General features: G+C 44.3%; 1 protein-coding gene across 3 annotated transcripts in view; it reads left to right on the top strand.

Moving 5' to 3' along the window:
• Window positions 1-19,514, top strand: part of Peli2 (pellino E3 ubiquitin protein ligase family member 2) — a 137,139-nt gene extending 117,625 nt beyond the window's left edge. For all 3 annotated transcript variants that reach the window (XM_085698496.2, XM_085698495.2, XM_085698497.2), the window contains 4 exons: window positions 462-563; window positions 9,487-9,681; window positions 11,170-11,358; window positions 14,618-19,514. In XM_085698496.2, coding sequence (XP_085554622.1) covers window positions 462-563; window positions 9,487-9,681; window positions 11,170-11,358; window positions 14,618-15,184 — 1,053 coding nt within the window. In that variant the 3' untranslated portion in view covers window positions 15,185-19,514. The remainder of the gene's footprint in view (window positions 1-461; window positions 564-9,486; window positions 9,682-11,169; window positions 11,359-14,617) is intronic.
• The last annotated feature ends 994 nt before the right edge of the window (window positions 19,515-20,508 follow it).

The raw sequence follows: 20,508 nt of genomic DNA, 5'->3' as shown, positions 1-20,508 counted from the left end.
GTCATGTAGACATCTTTGCAAGATATTAATAGTGTTTTCAATGACTTTTTAAGTGTGTTTATAATCCCTGTAATAGAGGAAGCAATGAGACAAAACACTATTAATTTACCCACTGTGTGAAGGAAATTTAAATTTTTTCAAGAAATCACTATTGTCAGTCTAAAAGTTCAGTTGCTTAAGTTTGGTAATAAAGAGAATGTATATATTTTTCTGACAGTATAAGTAAATCAAGTGTTGCAAATAAACTGATTTTTCTTACACATGTATAGAGTATATGATAAAGCTTCCCAAATTTTACCTTTTCACTCCTCTGGATTTTAGGACTGAGTGTGGGGACAGCTCTGACCAGTGCTGACTAATGCTGGGTTTTCCTGGTAGAAAAGTGGCTGTGAGCTGGAACAGAATTGTGACCAGTCGCTAGGATGGGATTTAAATGAGTTTTTTTTTCCTCTCACAATTAGGCTATCAGCTGCAAAGGCTTGCACAGCGTGTCCTACACCCTGTCCAGGAACCAGACCGTGGTGGTGGAGTACACGCATGACAAAGACATGGACATGTTCCAGGTAACGCTTCATCTTTAATGGGAACTCTTAGGTTTCCCTTTGCTTGTGGATTTTGTCATGCAACCAGAACATCTGCCCCAGAGCCATTCAGTCACGCCCAGGGAAAAGAAGTGAGAATAATAGAAAAATCCCTCCCATTCTAAAGGGTAAGAGGAGTTGTACTCTGTGTCCTCAGATAACTTTGGTTGTTTGCTCATGTGCTTTTGAGATTGTATTAATTCCAGCATTTCTCCCTCCCATTTCTTCAATTCTCCCGCATACTCATCCCGACTCTCCTTCAAGTTCATTTTTATTCATCAATCTTAATGGAATAAAAGATTATACTAACAATAGACAAAAAAAGTAAAGCCAGCCTCCTTTAAAATAAAAATAAAAGAAGAATTTTTCAAGTAGCACAAGTCAGAGAAGACATAAAAATATTAGAGGCTTCCAGAAATAATTGGAACAGGGTATGAAAACACGTGTGATGTGGCTGACACCTTCTAGAAAATGTAAAGCCCAAGTGCTTTCTTGATTGAGTTTAGGACGATATGATTTGTAGTGAAATTAGTAAGTGCTTATCTCAAAAAAGCGTTTTTGACCTTTAAAAAGTATAGGATGAGTATAGAAAGAAGTATAAAAGGAAGAATCAAAAGCATATTACAGAATCTGGAGATGAACCAAACAACAGCAGTAGAGATAAGAAAATACCAGCCAATGAAGCTGAAAAGAAAAGACTTAGAAATACACCCAGGACTCAATACCGAAGAGACAGCAGAGAGTTGTTCTGTTGGTTTTTGTTGTTTATGTTTTGTTTTGTTTTTTCAAGACAGGATTTCTCTGTCCTGAAACTAGCTCTTGTAGACCAGGCTGGCCTCAAACTCACAGAGATCTGCCTGCTTCTGCCTCCCAAAGGCTGGGATTAAAGGCACGCACCACCTCCTGGGTAATAATGGAAAGTTTTAATGTGGACTCCTGAAGACGGAAGGCAGAACTGAACCCAGGAGATGAGCCCTGCACTTACGCATGGGGAGGACCTCCATGGGCAGAGTGCGGGCAGGATGGAGAGACAGAGGCCCTCCAGCAAAGCTAAGATGGTGTCATAAGATTGGGTAGCAAAGGAAGCAGCAGAATTTGTGTTTCAGTGTAGCTTCTTTATGAATGTCAGAAACATGAAAGGTGGAGTGGGGACTTGAAACAGCAAATCCAGGTGCCTTCCCGTATTAACCATTTCCCCAGACTCTACGAAAGAAACAAGAGCAAAACGGGACAGCTGTCACAATGAGAACCACATAGCCAGTAACTCTATTTTAAGATTATTAAACACAGACTAGCTCATGGCAGAGCACTCCTTCCTTTGTTAATCGGGGACATAGCACAGAGCACCGTGTGTGGACGTGGCTCTGGACAGCACCGTGAGTGACCACCACAGGGCAGAGTTTCAGTGGCTCCAGTGACGTAAACCATTCATTTATGCATAAGCTAGTGGCTGTATATAAACCATATAGTTACTAATTTATACATAAGCAATTAAGGAATATGAAGTGTGACTTTACTACAAATGTGGTAAAGAATTACATTTCCTAACAAAAAGCCATAGGTGAGTGCACACTTCAGCATAAATTGAGTGGTTAGGCCAGAAAGACCCAGGGCTCACGTGAACTTCAACAGCTCTGACCAGCAGAAGAGCCAGCAGAACTGTCCTCAACATTTTGAAGAAATACTTAGTTATATTTATAGCTATCAGATTAAAAATTAAGATCAAAATTGCTGTAAGTAGCATTCTGAGGAAGAAAACTGTCTCCGAACTAATATTGTAAAATTTTAAATGATTAAATTTTCAAGGATTTTTTATTAAGTAATCATTATATAAATTGCTCAAGTTAAAATATCCTGATCCTTGGGTGCTAGAGAGATGGCTCAGCAGTTAAGAGCACTGACTGCTCTTCCAGAAGTCCTAAGTTCAATTCCCAGCAACCACTTTGTGGCTCACAACCATCCATAATAGTGTCTGATGCCCTCTTCTGGCATGCAGACATACATGCAGATAGAGCACTCATATACATTCAATAAATAAATAAATCTTAAAGGAAAAAGTCTTAATCCTAACATCCCCACAAAACATAATAAAATTTCTATTTTAGTTAAATTTTTTTACATCCAAAATAAAAACAACAGGGAAGTGACAGTGGGAGAAATATGTCCAATGCATGTCACAAACAGTGATACTAGACAGTGAGTCCTATAGTCAGCATCAGAGCCAGTTACAGTCGCTTACTGTGAAGTGCCAAATGATTAAGTCATGGCATTAAATAAGGCAGTAATGACAAATACTATTACTAAATATTATATTAACTATTAAATTAGTATCACTGAATGACTTAAACAATTCATAGAAACTCTATAAATAGTCCCTAAAATGGTAATTAAAACATTGACTTGGCAGCTTTCTTTGTGAGGGAAGAACTAGGCAGTTGGTGTGCAGATTTGGGGACCTTGACGTCTAGACAGCCAGGCACTGTAGATGAGCAGCAGACAGAACAGTTTGGAAGCAAGGTTGCAGTTATCACCCACAGTACTAGCAACAGCGTCGCTCTCCAGGCCAGCCCACGTGCCTCCTGAGTGCTCGCTTCTGCATTATGCCAAGGATGGACACACGCTTCCTATCAGTAGTACTATTGTAGAACTTTATAATGATGTTTAATGCTTTAAAAAAAAAAGTATTTTGTGTGTGTGTATTTTCCACTGCCAAGCCTTTTTACTGCAAGTGAGATGGGAGCGTTCTCAACACTAATGAAGAGTGTCGTGGCTGTTTTACAGTTGTCCCTGACTCTTTCCCACCCTGCAGTCACAACTGCTCTTTCCCATGAGGAGGGAAGGCAGATGCTGCTGATGAGAGACGGTGTACTTTTTAAAGGAGAATTGTGGTCCTTTCCCACAGCCAGGCAGCATCCTCTGGAAGAGTGTGGTCGTCTTTGTGTCCTTCCCTTCTCAGAAGGAATAAAGCTGTAGTTGGGTATTTTTTCAGCTAACTTCTGAGTGCCTCCTTTTGTCACAGTACTAAAAAGAGTCAAGATTTAATAAAATCGAGACTTTTTCACTGGCGAGTGTGTGGCAATGCAGAGAGGGTGCAACCTGAGCGTCCACTGGAGCACCACAGTGCCTGTGACTAGTACCCGACCCCCATCTTCACAGAGGGCATCACAGGGGGATGGAAGTGCCATCTTTATTTTATTCTGGAAGAAATTCGGGTTTATAGACTTACACTCCTTGATGGGGCAGAGCCTCGAGGTCCCTCTGGGGAAAATAGACCATGGTCTTACAAAATACTGATTTGTGGGCTGGGAAGACGGCTCGGGCAGTGCACAAGCATGGACCTGTGTGATCGCCAGCATCGACATAAAAGCCAAGGGTGGTAGAGATCTAGACCCCTAGGATGGGCAGATCCAAGAGCTAGCCAGTCTAGTCAGGTATCCCCAAAATAAGGTAAAGAGAATCAGCAAAGGGACCCAGTTGGTAAAGGCATTTGCCACCCAGCCTAATGACCCAAGTGTGATTCCCACAACCCACAAGGTTAGAGAGGACAGCTCAGGCAAGATGCCCTCTGACCTCCACACAGTGCCTCACATGCCCGCCCCCGACCTCTGTGCCACATATACACACCATACAAAAGAAATAAACAAACGGAAAAACTAAAGATAAATAATGGTGACAGTGACTGAACAGACACTGACTTCTGGCTTCTTGAGTGTGTGTGTGTGTGTGTGCATGCGCACACAGACATACCCTTTACATATATATACAGAAAAAGGGAAAATACTGATTTTTTTAGTTGTTTTTTGCCAGCCTCTAAGTTGTGGACCTGAAAATTCAGGACTTTAAAGGAGAAAGCTACTTAAACTAAGGTCAGAAATGATAGTTAAATAAATAGATTTAGATCTTTAACAAGACAAAAAGATTTTCTAAGTTTTTTTAAGAAAACATGACACTGGTGGCTTTTCCTGAGTAATCTTATTGTTTTAAATGTGTCTCTGTGTGTGGAGAGGTGGTCACAGAGGCTGGGAGAGGTGCTTATCTCCCAGAACTGTGTTTCTGAAGGCTGTAAGCTGCCTTGTGTGGGTGCCGGGAATCAAATTTAAACCCTCTGGGAAAGAGCAAGTGCTCTCAATGCTGAGCCATTCTCCAGCCCTGAGATAGCTACCACTCACTGTCTACAATGGTAAATAAAGCATTGTGATAGGAACTAGCTGAGCTCTGTTTAGTTTTGTTTTTGGAACAAGGTCTCACATTGTAGACCAGGCAGGACATGCGCTCACAGAGATTCACCTGCATCTGCCTTCCGGGTGCTGGGATTAAAAGTGTGTTCCACCATGCCCAACTTTTTCTTCTTTAACAAGCGGGTACGTTTGGATTCCACTGGCAAACATTCTCTGTCTGAAGGATGGGCCTTGACCTTGAAGGCTGCGCTCTGCAGCTTCCCCGTTAGCTTGACACTGGCTTTTCAGGTGCAGTGGTAGAGTACCGGCGAGCGGTTAGGGCTAGATTTAAGGATGGCAAAGTCTAAATTCATGTACACAAGCGAGATGGTGGTAATTGCCTCCTAGATCTGGAATAACGAAGACGGAAATACAGAAGGAAACACTCAGCAAGAGAGTAAAACAGAATGTGAGAGAATCAAAGGAAGAGACAGATGCCATGCAGTGTCCCTCAGATGGGACAGAGTCCCAAGTGCACTCTGACCATGATGTGACTGTAGTTCAGACATAGCACCTAATTAGCATCAGTTTAGTTAAAGAAAAACAATAATACCTCCATTTTAAATTATTGTTCTTGGAAATGTCTTGTACTGTGTGTGTATGTGTGTGTGTGTGTGCATGTGTGCGTGCGTGCGCGCTCACAGAGTTGGTCACCATTAGAGTTCTTTATCATCTTAGTATATGCATCATACATATGAATGAAATTTATGCCCTGGCTATGCTGAAGCACACATGGGCAGCCCGTATGTGGCAGTTCTGTTGAATTTGTCCATATTGGGTTTCATGGTCTAAGTTGATGAGGACAACTGACCAGGTCTCTTCCTCAGTATCATATGCAGACACGCATGCATGCGCGCACGTGTGCGCGCGCACACACACACACACACACACACACACACATACACACACACACAGAGTACATCTACTATGCCAGATACCTGGTCATGGGATAGAGCGCTAGGGCTGTAGCTCAGCCTGCCTGACATATGCAGTCCCCTTTTACCACTAACACTGTGCATTATATACAAGACCAGACAGACAGGGAGACTACCCATCATCAGGCATTCCAGGTCGACAGCGAGTTACCAGAGCTCCAGACTGGAATGGGAAAGCAGGAAGGAAGTGAGGGGAGATAGTCTAAGCAGATGAATAGAGTGAGAAGGAGGAGCTAGGTAAATTAGAATCCCTGTATACAGTGATGATAACTGGAGCCACACAGGGAAAGTGGAAGGACTTGCAGTGTGCTTGGAAGCTCCATTGACAAGATTATACAGAGCGACCGTGTGGCTGGCTGTGAAGCAAAGTGAAGACTGAGGACAGCCATTGCCATGAGAGCGGGGCTACAGGTGCTCCAGAATGTGCATGATCCCAAATGAAGGAGCAAGTGAAGGTTAGGGGAGCCAGTCAGGAGCGGATCCGTAGGAAAGGCCATGGCTCTACTGTGTCGAAGAAAAAAGAGTCAGAAGATAAGGGTATCGAGGGAGGGAAAGGAGAACGAGAGAGGCCTTTGTGCCGCTTCAGCGTCATCTTCCTGGGCTCCACTGGCATTCAACAAATGAGCTTGGATTCTATATAAAATTTCGAGTCCGGTGAGTGAAGTTCTCACTACAGTTACTCTCTGAATGCCAACATTCTATGAATAGCAGATGAATTTAGAAGCATCTTGGCTTGTGTACCACTTAACTGTCAAATGAAATTTAGAGGCATCTCTGCTTGTCTACACGACTGCCTGTTAGGAAATGTGGAGCTGGACACAGAAGAAAGGACGGGCTGCAGGTTTCCCACACCAGCTGCGTTTCCGATAAGAAAGTGGCTAAAATTTCTTTGCTGGCAAAAGCAATCTGAAGCTTGTGTCTTAAAGGAGAAAGGCCAACACTTTGGAGGTTAGAGGCAAATGGAGGTGAAGTGATAAGTCATTATATGACCAGCCACGTAAGAGCGTGGCTTAAAATAATTGATCCTAAGTGAGTTTAGTATCTTAGGGTAAAGTCACAATGTGGCACTCCTGGAGGGAAGTAATTGCTGCGGGTGTGAGGTGCTGGGGCCAGATGTGGGCCTGTGTGGCGTCTCAGAAGAGTGCTCACTTTTAGCGAGATGCATGAACATAGGACATGGGGTTTATTCAGGTTTTGTGAGCAGGGAGATATGAGCTTCTCACATTTATTCCACTCCTAAACATCTTCTGGAATAAAGTTCAGGGTGAAGCATGCTGCCGAGTCTGAGGAAGCCTTCTTTTCTCCTTTATTTGCTTCTATAGATATTAAATATTTGCAGCATTTGTGACCCTTCCTTTAAAAAGTAAAAGCTTTTGAAAGGAAAGAAATGTAGAGCTTGCCTCCCCAGGATCCACACAGGATGAGGCTAGTTGGTCCAGCTTGGGGGGGCTGACAAGGCCCCACCCTCACTGAGGAGCACTTGACAGCTCTTTGAGGTTGTGGATGCTGGCTGGTGGGTGGACTGTACCCGACGCCAATGAACAGGTGGGCACCACTGATGGACTCAGGTTTAAGGGAAATAACAAGTTGGGAGTAGGATTTGGAGAGGCATCCAGAAGGAGGTGGGGTGAGGAATAGAGGCTGGGTGTGACCAAAACGCGTTGTATACAATATAAAAAAACCTCAGGTAACATGTTGAAAATATGTTTCTAAAAGGAAAGGAGATGTACTTTCATTCTATGCTTTTGTACATTTTTATTTTGATATATATATATTAAATTTATTAATAAGTAATTTCAAGTTTAAAAAAAGACTCATGGCTTTCTCAGTAGAGCTAAGTTACACATCCATCTTGAAAAGGGATCCAGCAGAGGGAAGGTTGTACAACTTTATAATGATGAAGTCTATGGTATGGTTTTATGGGATCTCTAATTTAGATTTTTTTATGTTGCATTTTTAAGCAAGTTATATGTTTTCTAAGCCTGAAATGCATACAGCTAAGCAATATACAACTGCTTATGTTGATGAGTTTGAGTGTAGCCAGTAACCTCATTTATTCCAGGCACATTTCATCAGAACAAGGAATTAAGGGCCATTGAAAAGCAAGAGGAAATAGGCGTTTGTTGACTGTTGGCTCTATGGGGGTAGTCTGTGTGTGGGAACATGCAGGAGACATTTGCAGAGGAAATAATGTCTCTTCTGAGAAGCATGCAGAGCTAGATGAAGTAAGATCTCTTTACTCATTTGAATTTTCTTTTAAATCATGTTTTTTACATTGCTTATCTTTTCAGACAGAATTCAGGATCAGAATAAAAACACCTTGAAAATTGATTTTCATAGCCTTATGTGCATACATGTCAAGACCCATGTGTTCCTCCCACTGGCAGGAATCAGTCTCTGTTTCTAAGCAAGGGCATTAGTGGCATAATTAGTGAGGAATTCTTCATCTTCATGTAAATGGTTTTGATTGAAGGCCATGTTTGTCTATGCCTTCTGGGCAGACCATAGGGAGCATCAGTATATAAGTATTTAATATCCCATCCTGAGGATTTCTTATTCATAAGCAAATGTGTCTTCTGGTTCGCTGGAGGAAGCAGGGCCTGTTTCAGCGGAATCTACTAAACAGGAAAGGCTGTTAAAACTCTTAAGATCGTAGTGAAATACAATCTCCTGGTAGCTTTGAAATCTCACCAAGGAAAGGAAGCCACTATAATATTGGTAGCAAGATTCAGACTTCCACAGAGAGGTTTCCTTACAATCCCAACGTGAGGTGCTGAGTCTAGCTTCTAAATATTTCCTTCACTCACCTTTCAAACATTGGGCTGATTTGGAGAAGCCCCCATGTTCTCCCCGGGTTCCCTGAGCAGCGGCAGCCACTGTTTTTCCACTGTCCCGTGCAAGGGCTTTGTGTGCTCGGTGCTGTGAGTCATGGACTGACTGACTCAGGGAGCCCAGCGGGTAAAGAGTTCCTTTGTTTCTTTAAAAGTTTGCTTCCTCCGGAAATAGAAAACAAAGAATAATCTGCTGTAAAAGTAGTATCTCCAACTGGAACCAAGAGAGAAAATCTAACGTCATTTTCCCAGAATAGGAAATAGGAGCTTTCTCATAATACTTAAAATTGGTGGATTAACAGACAGTCATAAAGTTTCAGTTAAAATGAGTAAGATCTAGGTATCTGCTGTATAGCATTATACCTGTGTGTGTGTATATAACACACAAACACACACACACACACACACACACTAACATTATACCTGTAGTGTTGAGCGTTTTTATGTGCCCATCTCAGGTTGGGGAGATAGCTCAAATTAGTAAACTTATTGGCTCTCAAGCTTGAAGACCTAAATTCAAGTCCCAGAACCTCCTCTAGTAGTCTCAGTGCTGGAGGAGATGTAAATAGGCTCACTGCAGCCTGCTGAACTACAGGCCAATGAGAGACTATATCAAAGGAGGTTACAGCATCTTTAAAGATGACATCTAAGGTTGTGTATGCATGTGAATACACACACACACACACACACATACACACACACACACACCCTTGATGGGGGAGGGGTGCACTCTCATTAAGTATTGGTACCATGATAAAATGAAGTGGGTTTTTGAAAAGATCTGATGGTTATGTACTGTAATTTCTCTCTTGGGTAGGAAGGAAGGACGCACAGTTGACAGGGTTCTAGACTCCCGGTCCTGTGAATACAGTGCAGAGCCTGGTGTTTTTCATGTGAGTCATGAGAGTGTTGGTTTATTCAGGTGGGCAGATCAACAGAAAGCCCTATCGACTTCGTGGTTACAGACACCGTTTCTGGTGGCCAGAACGATGAAGCTCAGATCACACAGAGCACCATCTCCAGATTTGCCTGCAGGATTGTGTGTGACAGGAGTGAGCCATACACGGCACGCATATTCGCGGCTGGATTCGACTCCTCCAAAAACATCTTTCTTGGAGTAAGTACTGCAGATCCATTCTGGTCTGAAAACCCACCTACTCCTGTAACAGTTGCTTCATCTGGGAGGGAACTGCTTTGTGCAGCGCTGTAGTGAGACTTTTGAAGTTTTGTCTTCAGAAGCCAGCCTGAAAAGATGGTGGTGAAAGCCTGAGGGCATTCTGGTTATATGTGCCCAACACTCAGGGCCAGCCTGTACTACATAGAGAGACCGTGTCTCAGTCAAAAGAAAGCACTCTACAGACTGCTCGGTTATTGTTGCCCTTGTTTCTGCTGTATCAATTATAATGTATGCTGTAATGATTTTTAAAGAAGTACTTGTTAACATTATAATACACTCATGGTGAATTTGAGAAGAAATGTCAAGGGGAAAAGTAAGTGGCCAAATATAGACAGTTAGAACTCAGAGGAAACTTGACTGTTCGTTGAAGGGTGAGTGTTTGCTCTGCTCCATGCTGGACGTGGTTTGTGGTAACAAAACAAAGGCCCGGCCTCCTAGCATAGCTTGATAAACAAACTGAAAAGTGTTAGTGACTGTTCTGTCTTAATATAAATACCTTTTGCTTCAGAATATTGGCTGCAGAGAGAAAATTGTCCATTGTGACCTAAAGAATAATAAGAAATACATTCTCCCACATGGCAGGAAGTACCGAGGGAAGCCAGTTGAGCACTGTCTGATGCGGTGGCCCTGGGGCATCTGGGACCAATTGTCTCTGTCTAGCCCGTTGCCTTTCCTGGCACACTAGCCACCTGGGGGATTGGCTAGGGGAGGGCTGCTCCCGAGCTTCCCAACATCTGCTTCATGGGGCAGCTGCCAGAGAAAGAGGAGGGAGGCGGTGAGACTCTGTGCTTCTGTTTCTTCCCGGGGCAAAGCCACCTTCCTGCAGGCACATCCTTCCCTGGGCATTGGGAAGCCTGGGGCTGTTCCTGTGGGTTTACACTGAGCAGGACCCTGATCCTTCCTGCCCTGGCACGTGGACAGAACATGATGAGTTCTGCCAGGAAAGGAGAGGGCGACAGCAGGGTAGCGAGCAAGAATGTCTGTCCCATCACTGTCACTATCGCCTGGAGAATAGACATCTGTTTGCATGGAAACACACTGGCCCCCAAGTTAGTGGCTTAATCTTTTTAAGTTTGTGCCTTGAACAAAAAGTACTTGTTAGAATATTGTTTTTCCTTCAGTGTCCAGGTAACGAGTGCTTGTAAAGCATTTTTAGGAGCAGGCTTGACAGGGGTAGGCGGTCTTGGAGTGAGGAACTGAGGGGAAGGTAATGTGTAGCTTCAGACAACATCTCTCCTGTTGTCAGAGCAGCACACTGATCCTACAGTTACAACACTAAATAGAAAAGGAAATCCCTTTTCTCTCTTCCGTCTTGTGTGCGTGCGCCACCACCGCCCGGCTAGCTTTCCACTGTATTTTAAGGAGATTCTGAAGTCCCCTCTCTGAGTGTCACTTTCACTTTCTCTGGTTTGTGGTTTTGTTCTCCAGGAAAAGGCAGCAAAATGGAAAAACCCTGATGGATACATGGACGGGCTCACCACCAATGGTGTTCTGGTGATGCACCCTCGAGGGGGCTTCACAGAGGAGTCCCAGCCGGGAGTCTGGAGAGAGATCTCTGTCTGTGGAGACGTGTATACCTTACGAGAGACCAGGTCGGCCCAGCAGAGGGGAAAGCTGGTGAGCGGACTCTGCTCTTGGAAGTGTGCCAAAGTGCAGACGCCTCACGGCGGCCATCTTCACGGCGGCCATAACCTTCCCACTGATAAAGCTCACAACCTTCGTGCAGGGTGGAGTGTGCCATTCTCTGATCCAGAAACAGATTTCCATAAACTCCAGACTTGAAGGGGTCCCGTCCTTGTAGCTGGCCATTCCTGTGGGGACGTGTGTTACTTTTCATCCTGTCTTAAGAACGGGATCCTTTCTTACATTTATTACTAATTCAGAAGGATCCTGAGCAGTGGGAGACAGTGGGTGAAATTTTTATATTAAAGAAAGATCTAGATTTTCTAAAACTAAGAAATAGCCAAGTTGGCATTTCCACCCCCTTAGTTTCGTGGTTAGAAATGAATAGGTTTCTAGGTATTTTTCGCCAGGGATAAGGATAGAATACTTTGTTAGAAGTCACTCCTGCACCACATTGGCATGCTGGTGTCTCCTAAGTGTCATTGGAAGCCTTAAATCAGGTGCTTCTGGCGCCCGTTTTGGTCCTGAGCGGCAGTCTGAGGCTTCTGGCTATGTGGTAGCTGTGGGACAGGCCTTGAAGGGCATCCTCGCCTTTCACTCCCGCTTTGCTGCACAGGAGCCAGGAGGAGGGAGCAGGGCCCTTTTCTAGATTATGGAAAACACTGTAGATAGAGCACACTGTGCGGGAGTGTGTCTGTGAGCTGCAGAGAGCCACGTTTCTAGGATGGAGAGAGGACGCGGACCCAGTGAGCAGTTGGCTGTCCTATGCCTGAGATTTGTTTCTAAGGAATCCCTCTGTTATCTCTGATTCACACCCTCTAGGGGCAGGGGAGCGCCCCTTCCCATCTTACAGCAAGGCTGCCTTGTCAGTGTCTCTCATGAATACACAGGAAAAGGTCAGGTCGAGGCTGCTTTATTTAAGTACTTTTCGAGAAATTATAAATAGGAAAGGGAGTCTGAGAACAGTTTCTTTACAGAAATGTTTCTGATGACCCAGTAGTTTTACACACGGCTGGCCTGGGTGGGTGGACCTGTGATCAGTCCTTACAGACAGTGGGTACAGAAGCTGCATTAGCACTCTTTCCACGGCTCAGCTCCTTCCCCCTGCACCACAGCCCCCAAGGAAGAAGTCACCCACCTTAGCTCTGAAGATGCATCACTAAGCCAGACAGTGGCCGCAGCTGAGATTCTACCTCCGGCCATGAGTTCTACTCCATGCTATATGACAAAAGCCTGTGCTTGGTGCTCACCTGAACTGGTTCACGCTTGAGCATTTGCTTGCCAGTGTGAATAGAAGCCGCATACTGAGCTGGGCACAGCAGCCCCTGCCTCTGTTGCAGCACTTGGGAGGTGGAGGCAGGAAAATTGTTGAGTTCTGGGTCTCACTGGGCTACATAGTGACACCCTGTGTCAAAAACCAAAGAGGAGGAAGATAGCTCAGTAATACAGCTCTTACCTAGCCTGTGCCAGGCCCTGCACTCAGTCTGCTGCAGGAAAAAAAATGAAGTAAAGCTACCCTGAGACCCCTGGCAAGATTGTCCAGCGAGCATGTCACCAGGTAGACTTCTTATCCTCTCTGATTATGGCCATATGGCTTAGGCAGCAGTGTGTGCCATAAACTTTTGCTAAAGTTGCTAAAAAGAAATGACTCCAAAAATGCCTTGTATTGGTGGTAGTGCGTGGATGTGTGTGTATATGTGTGTGTGTGTGTGTTCACATGTGCACACAGAATGACAGGACAACCTCTGGGATTGTTCCTCAGGCACTGCCTGCCCGTTTTAGACAGGACCTTGCCCAGTAGGCTAAGGTAGCTAGCCAGTGATTCCCAGGGATCTTCTTGTCTCTGAGATGGCAAGGATATAATGCCACACCTGGCTTCTTTACAGGGCAAGTTCTTTCCCAACCAACCATCTTCCCCAGCCCAGACAGACTCATTTTGAGATTAATGCCTATCAGTAACATGTCTTAGATCTGTAGGTAATGTGGACACCTTTCTTCTTAAATCAAAATCTTAGAACTGTTGGGCCTCATACTCTATCTGTTGCCACAGACACTCTTTGTGTTGAGAAGGAACCTGGACCAACCGCCCTGCACCCCTCCAGCCCCCCTACTCTAGCGTTAGATGGGAAGTACCGAAAGACACTCTGATTCCCGGCACCAAGACCTCCCACCCAGCCGTCTAGCGTGGGCCCACTGCCTCATGCTGTGTTGTCCACCACCAGTGTTCCCAGCCTACTCAGTTCCCTAGGGCCCTGGGAGCTTCTCGTCCACTCCATGCGTAGGATGACACATCTCTCTGGTCTGCTGGTCTTTTCACCCTCTTCCTGGCTCCTAACAGCTTTTTCAAATCTCCATTCAAGAAAAATTCTTCAAAACCCTTTTCTGTCCTGTTTTCATCACGGGACAGCACCGACAGTGTTCACTGCATGCCGGGCCTTCCACCTTCCAAGGATTCCCTTTTTCTCATGTAACCCTCACTGCCACCTTCTGCATTCCAGAGAAAGGGGGAGTGTGGGGCTATACGCCCCAGGAACCACCCTGGTCACACAGCTGTAAGTGACAAAGCCAGGTCCACAACAGGCCAAAAGCCCGAGTCTCTTCTCAGCCGCTGAGGGTCAGCAGCCAGCCTCTCAGTGCTTCCTTCACGGGCCTCCCCTGGCTCCAGGCACACCTGCTTCCTGCTCCCTCTCCTGAGTAGTGCAGTTTCTGCTTTGTTTCTACTGGCACAGTAGAGGTGAGCTGAGTCTGCTGACGAGGCCTAACCCTGCTGCTGCTTAGCTGCTAACCACCTGTGCATAGCCCAGGCGTCCTGTGCAAGCAAGCCTTTCAGGAAGGTCCACCCCTGACAGAGAAGGTATGTGCAGCGAAAAGGTCGCCGGGAGTGTTGGATGCTGTGGCACCGGCTCTGCTAGAGGAGCGTGGTCTTCCCGGGCAGCACACCCGTCATCCCTCATAAGGTGTATGGGTGAATTACCAACATAGAAAGTCAGAGGTGAAAATGTAATGTGTGTGAGATCTTAGAGGAACCTCTGCAGTGATCGTAAAGGAAAGCTCAGCACTGTGCTCTGAGCGCTGCACTCTGGACTGCTGTGTGTACTGAGGCTTGGGGGTGGGGGGAGCGGGGAGTCCTGTTCAGTCAGATGTGTTACCTCCCTGTGTCTTCTGTGTCCTTAAGGAAAGGATGTTGGGATGCCTTTGCTGCAGAGTTTGCAGGATTTTGCTTTTAATGGTCCCTCTGTTGAACCTGTTGTAGGTGGAAAGTGAGACCAACGTCCTTCAAGACGGCTCCCTCATTGACCTGTGTGGAGCCACACTTCTCTGGAGAACCGCCGATGGCCTTTTTCACACTCCTACTCAGAAACACATTGAAGCCCTCCGGCAGGAGATCAACGCAGCCCGACCCCAGTGCCCTGTGGGTCTCAACACCCTGGCCTTCCCCAGCATCAATCGGAAGGAGGTGGTGGAGGAGAAGCAGCCCTGGGCATACCTGAGCTGTGGCCATGTGCACGGCTACCACAACTGGGGCCATCGGAGTGACAGGGAGCCCAACGAGCGGGAGTGCCCCATGTGCAGGACTGTGGGCCCCTACGTCCCCCTCTGGCTGGGCTGCGAGCCAGGATTTTATGTTGATGCCGGACCCCCAACTCACGCCTTCACCCCCTGTGGACACGTGTGTTCAGAGAAGTCTGCAAAGTACTGGTCTCAGATCCCACTGCCTCATGGAACCCACGCATTTCATGCCGCCTGTCCGTTCTGCGCCACACAGCTGGTTGGCGAACAGAACTGCATCAAACTGATTTTCCAAGGTCCAGTGGACTGACACCCTGGGCAGCCACTACACGTTATTAACAAGTTACTGTGAAGATTTTGCCACTAACTCTAGATTCTATCTTTCTGTAATGCTCTTTGTTAAGGGAAAGGCAGACGGGGTTGGGGAAAAAGAGGGGGGTTCTGGTTATGAAACATGGCAGATGTTGACAGATAACACTGTGTTTTGCATGCTTGGAACAGCAGCAGCAGCAGCATTGAGGTCTGCTTGATTAAACCTTAATACCTGCGTAATAATTGGATTTCAACTACCATGCTTTTATTATTAACTTTGGGATTTTAACCAAGTTTTTGTTTCGTTTTGTTTTGTTTTGTTTTGCTTTATAAACTTAGACAAGGTTTTACATCCTTTTTTATAAGTGTAGAGGAATCTTATTCAACAGTTGTCTCTTAGTGCGCAGCGTGCAGTGTTGCGAGGCACAGGTGTCACCTACAAGATGTGCAGTGGCTGGGAATACTTGACAGTGGCCAGAATCAGACCCAATACCAGGGTCAACTGTTGGCTTCCCAGCAGCTCCAGGGGGACAGGAGGCATAGGCAAGGCACTTGTTTTCCAACCTACAGCTTTGTTTCTCATTTATTTTCTGACTTTGGGTGGAAGAGAATATCCATATGTTAACTTTATTTTAACTTGAGCAGAATTTATTCACACACCCACTCATCAGACACGCAGCATATCAAACAAAGGCTTTCCTGGAATTCCTAATCTGCCCTGTTATTTTTGCTTAATATGGGCTGCCTCTCATCTTCATCTTAACACGTCAAAAACTGATTGATTGGTTAATTAAAATCAAGCAACTTTGCGAAATTGACGAGCTGAGGGTGGCGGCAGCAGCAGGAGTCGTGAGCCCCACAAGGCTGTTGCATCTGTGAGGCTCTGTGAGCATGTCCTGAGTCCACTAATACCAACCTTATCTGCACACCAAGGCTCTGTGGGCGTGTCCTGAGTCCATTAATACCAACCTTATCTGCATACCAAATTGCTCAAGACCCAAGAGAGATTTAAAATATGATTTTACTTCTAAAGTCACTTGACACTTCATTGTATGACTTCCTCCCTCCTCCTCTTCCTTGTCCTTTTTTAGAAAGCTACATTTTGTGAGCCCCAAAGCAAGAAATGACAGTGGAAGTGTCATTTTTCACTGCCTTCCCACCATCGGTTACCTTCCCTTTGAGGTGAAGGAGCCCCATATGTTTTGAAAATGTGTGCAAATCAAACCAAGTTTAAATGTGATCACTAGATACACAGAGCACCGAGGGTATGTCTGTGATCATTTGAAATTCCTGATTTTGAGAGAGCAAGTGAGTGGTCACTGAGAAATAATTAAATCAGAATTTCACTAGTTGTGCTAGCCCTTTGTTAGTTTCACTTTGTGTTGATTAATAATTCCTGAATACTCATTCTCTGGGTTTGGTGCCCGGACTATTGTGGCTCACAGAGTGTGGATACTCTGTCGGGCTTAGCTACATTCCATCATTCCCAGGGAGAAAGTCTTCAGTTAAGCTAACATCTGTTTAAATGGACCGTCAACAGACTTGAGCTGCCCGGTTTTGCGTTAGTAAATATGTATAATTTATGTGAATCTGATATACCATTTCCATACTTGAATTGGATTTTCCAAATTTTGCCTATTTACAGATATTTCCCCTATTTTCAACAAAGTAAACCTATTTGAATACCTTTTCTTAAAAACAAAAAGGAATATTACTCTCTAATGCTGCTGCCTCCCTGGACCAAGTATGCTGGGTTTATCTGTCAGTTTTAAAATAGCTTTATTTTTCTGGGGAGACCATTGTGTAGGAAGAGGTAATTTTTGTTTTAATTATATTTATGATGTGAAAATCCAACAACAGTCTTATTTCTATTAATTTCCTCTGTTCTACATAGATTACCTACAGGCAAAAAAGAAAGAAAAAGAACTTTCCAGAAAAACCCATTGGCTGCCATCTGATACAGCAGAGCTTCGAGCACTGGCTTTTCGGGAAAGATAAAGAGCGTGCTCCTTCCTCCCCTTGGTATATGGGCAGTTTGACAGTTCTTGATTCCTAGTAGTATCTTCTAAGGTGAAGGAAGGGTCTTAACCCAGAAAGGTTGAATTTCACCCATCCGAAAAAAATATCTTTTGAGGACATTCCACTCTGATACCAGACCCCTCTGTGTCAAGTTGTCTGCTCATTCTGCGCATGACTTATGCGCCTAAACAAGGGAAGCATCTGACCTCTGAATCCAAGATTGTAGACCCAGCTGCTAGCTCTCCGGGGGCAGTAGCCACCTTTATCATTTCCTTGGGTTTCCAGGTGAGGAGCACAGCCATGTCACCTGCAAAGGAAGCTGTGCTGACTTGGACAACTTGTGATAAGATCACTTTCTGCTGAGGGAAGGGTTTCTAAGAATAAAGAACTAGTTCATCCATGTAGAGTGATACAGCTGAGAAAAGGAATCTTCCCCAAGGTCACCTCTGTTTTCATGTTGACTCGCCATCACATTTAAAGGATGCATCCTAATCCCCCCACCCACATGTACATAAGGACATCACCAGCCGCTTGCCCTGGTCTCAGCCTGACCAGTTGTCTTTTTCAAATAGGTTTCCAGAAGTACAGACCAGTTACATGCTTCCATAGATGATAGCTCTTTCCATTCTTTGTGTCATTTCATTACAAAAAAAAAAAAAAAAAGAAAAAAAAAAGTTCAGAGCGAATGGGAGACAGCTCTGAGTATTTTTCTAGTGTTTTGTTATAACTGATCGGTGTGCTGGGCCACGCACACTGCAGCTCTCCACCTTTCTCTGATTTCCTTCAGCTTTCTGCAAAAAGGGCTACAGTTCACACTGCAGAGGAAGTGTTAAGCTTTCTGGTTCTCTCTCACACACACACACTTCTGTGGCCCAAAAGAAGTAAAATCTTTTAATATAAATAGAGAGCATATTTATATCATTCCTCAATAGTTAATTATAGTGTTTGGTACCTTTGTGCCTCAGGGACGCCACGTGATGTAACTGGTTATAGACTTTCAGGGTTAGGGTGTAGAGAAAGGAGAAAGCCATTGGAAAATGCGATGGGCTCCATTAAGGAGACTAATTAATCTAGTGCAGAAGCATGCCAGGACCGGCATAAATGTGATTGTAGTAGAATCTGTTTCCCAGTACTAGTAGGGAAATTATTTTAAGTTATTGCATATACTGTATTAGGAGAGTTGAGAACTCTTCATAAAGCATCGATGCCTCTCACTTTTGCTTACCAGTCTCTGTTCTTGGGCGCTCAGTATTGATATTTGAGCACGTTTAGGGAACACGTTTTCTGCTTAGGTGTACTAAAGGTTGTTCCACGGTTTCACTCAGCTTCTCTCCTTCTCCAGAGCTGTTCTGTCCTTTGGATGTGCCCGAGAGGTGGCTAATCATGTCGCCGTCAGTGCTGTCTTACCTCTCTCGGTGGGCACGCAGACAGATACCCCAGCACCGGATTTCAAGCCACATGTGCTTCTGTTCCCTTGGCTGCCAATCTCGCGGCCCATTGTTCTGCCTTTCGGACCAAGGGTCTGGAGCTCCTGCCGCGGTGGTGAGCACAGGACACAGCTCCGCTCATTGCATTAGTGCCCAAGGCCGGGGAGGTAACTTGGGGATAGTTTTAGGAGACACTAAGCATTGCTGAAGAGGTAAAACAGCGTTCTGTCTTGTCTTTTTAATAATATGTCCTCACAAGTGTCTGCCCCCATGACTCCCTAGTGGACAGGAAGGAAAAACAAGTATATCTTCCAGTTCAGCTTAACTTTCTAAAAAGAAATTAGTGTGCTGAAAGGAATGTTCTGTCTTTTAAGCTGAGATCACAGATTGCTTCTCTGTATTAAATAACCTAGAAGTTGGGGGCTGGTCATATTTACCATGTATAGTGTTATAAGCAGTTAAATTTTATGGTTATATTTGTAAAATCTGTTCTTTTGTATTTCATGTCCAATTGAAAATTTTATTTCTTCACTGTTGTACTTGTGGAAATACAAGCCATTTTACAGGGGAAAAGTCTTCAAAAGCTATTAAACAAATCTCCCATGTTTGTAAGTCGTCCGCGACTCTGTTGTTAGCACCGGCTTCATCAGGACATTCAGTAGGACATGGGTACAAATGTAGACTTGATTGTGCATTTCCTAACTTCCACACAAATCCCAAACAGACGGGTTGACTGTTGTTTTATACTCTGCACACCGCAAACTTAAATCTGTGTTCTGAAAAAATCCCCCAATTTTTTATTAAACTCCATTGGTGCTCATATTATAATCTCTTGTGACATTTTATCACTGTCAAATAAATGTAACTTGTAGGAGACTTTTACCTGGCTTGTAGAATTAATGGATTTTTTCATGATTATTATAATTGTGTTACTACTTTTGTGATAGCTTTAATTTCTTTTTAATAGCGAAAGGATGGTGTATAGGCCTTCAAGTCTTAAGCTAGTGTGTCTGCCATAGGATATATTTGCACTTGTAGGAGGTTTTTTTCTATCCATATTGATATCAAGGATTATTACTATTGTTGAGAGAAATAAGATTTTTTTCATTAAGAAAGAATGCAAACGTAGCCTTTTATGCAAGAGACAAATGTTCTATTTTTATCAAATTTGAGATGTCATGAATTGTAAAATGTGTTTCTGTAGTCAAACAGCCAGTTATACTTGTAAGGTATATGCTACTCAGCAGGTGTGCTGGGATTCCTTCAGTGTGTGTGTGTGTGGGGGGGGAGAACAGTGTTTTCAACAAATGGGTGGGGGACCACTGGATACATCCATGCAGAAGAATGAAATGAAGGCCCTACCTCCGACAGTATGCAAAAATAACTAAGCATGCAAGCTCAGTTGGCCAAAGAGCAGAGCTGTAGAATTTAGAAGAAAACAAGCTCTGGTGTCTAAGTTAGTCAGTGGTGTCTTACAGTACAGTCACAGAAAAAGCAAAAGGAAAGAATAATAAACAAATTGGATTTCATTGAAAGTAAAAACTTCGGTGCACAGAGTGAAACTGTCATAAGTAGAAAGACACAAAATAGGAGTGACAATGTATGGTGGCCATAGGTTTCACAAGTATTGAATCAAGTGTATGTAAGAACTTCAACTTGTTGGCAAAAACACCACCCACCAACAAAGGTCAAAGTTTATTTTTTTTCCAGAGAAGATCCCTAAGTGTCCAACAAGCATATAAAACATGCTCAACATTATTAGCCATGGGAGATGCAGGTTAAAACTACACAAATCCTACTTTTATGTCTTCTGGGAAAGCTAAAAAATAGAGCAGCACAGGACTTCTTCAAGAGATTGGAACGTGATAGGAACAAC

This window comes from Myodes glareolus, chromosome 12, assembly GCF_982192425.1.
Source record: "Myodes glareolus chromosome 12, mMyoGla1.1, whole genome shotgun sequence".
Taxonomy (NCBI): domain Eukaryota; kingdom Metazoa; phylum Chordata; class Mammalia; order Rodentia; family Cricetidae; genus Myodes; species Myodes glareolus.
Note: the sequence above shows the minus strand (reverse complement) of the source record. Positions and strands in the feature narration are given on the sequence as shown.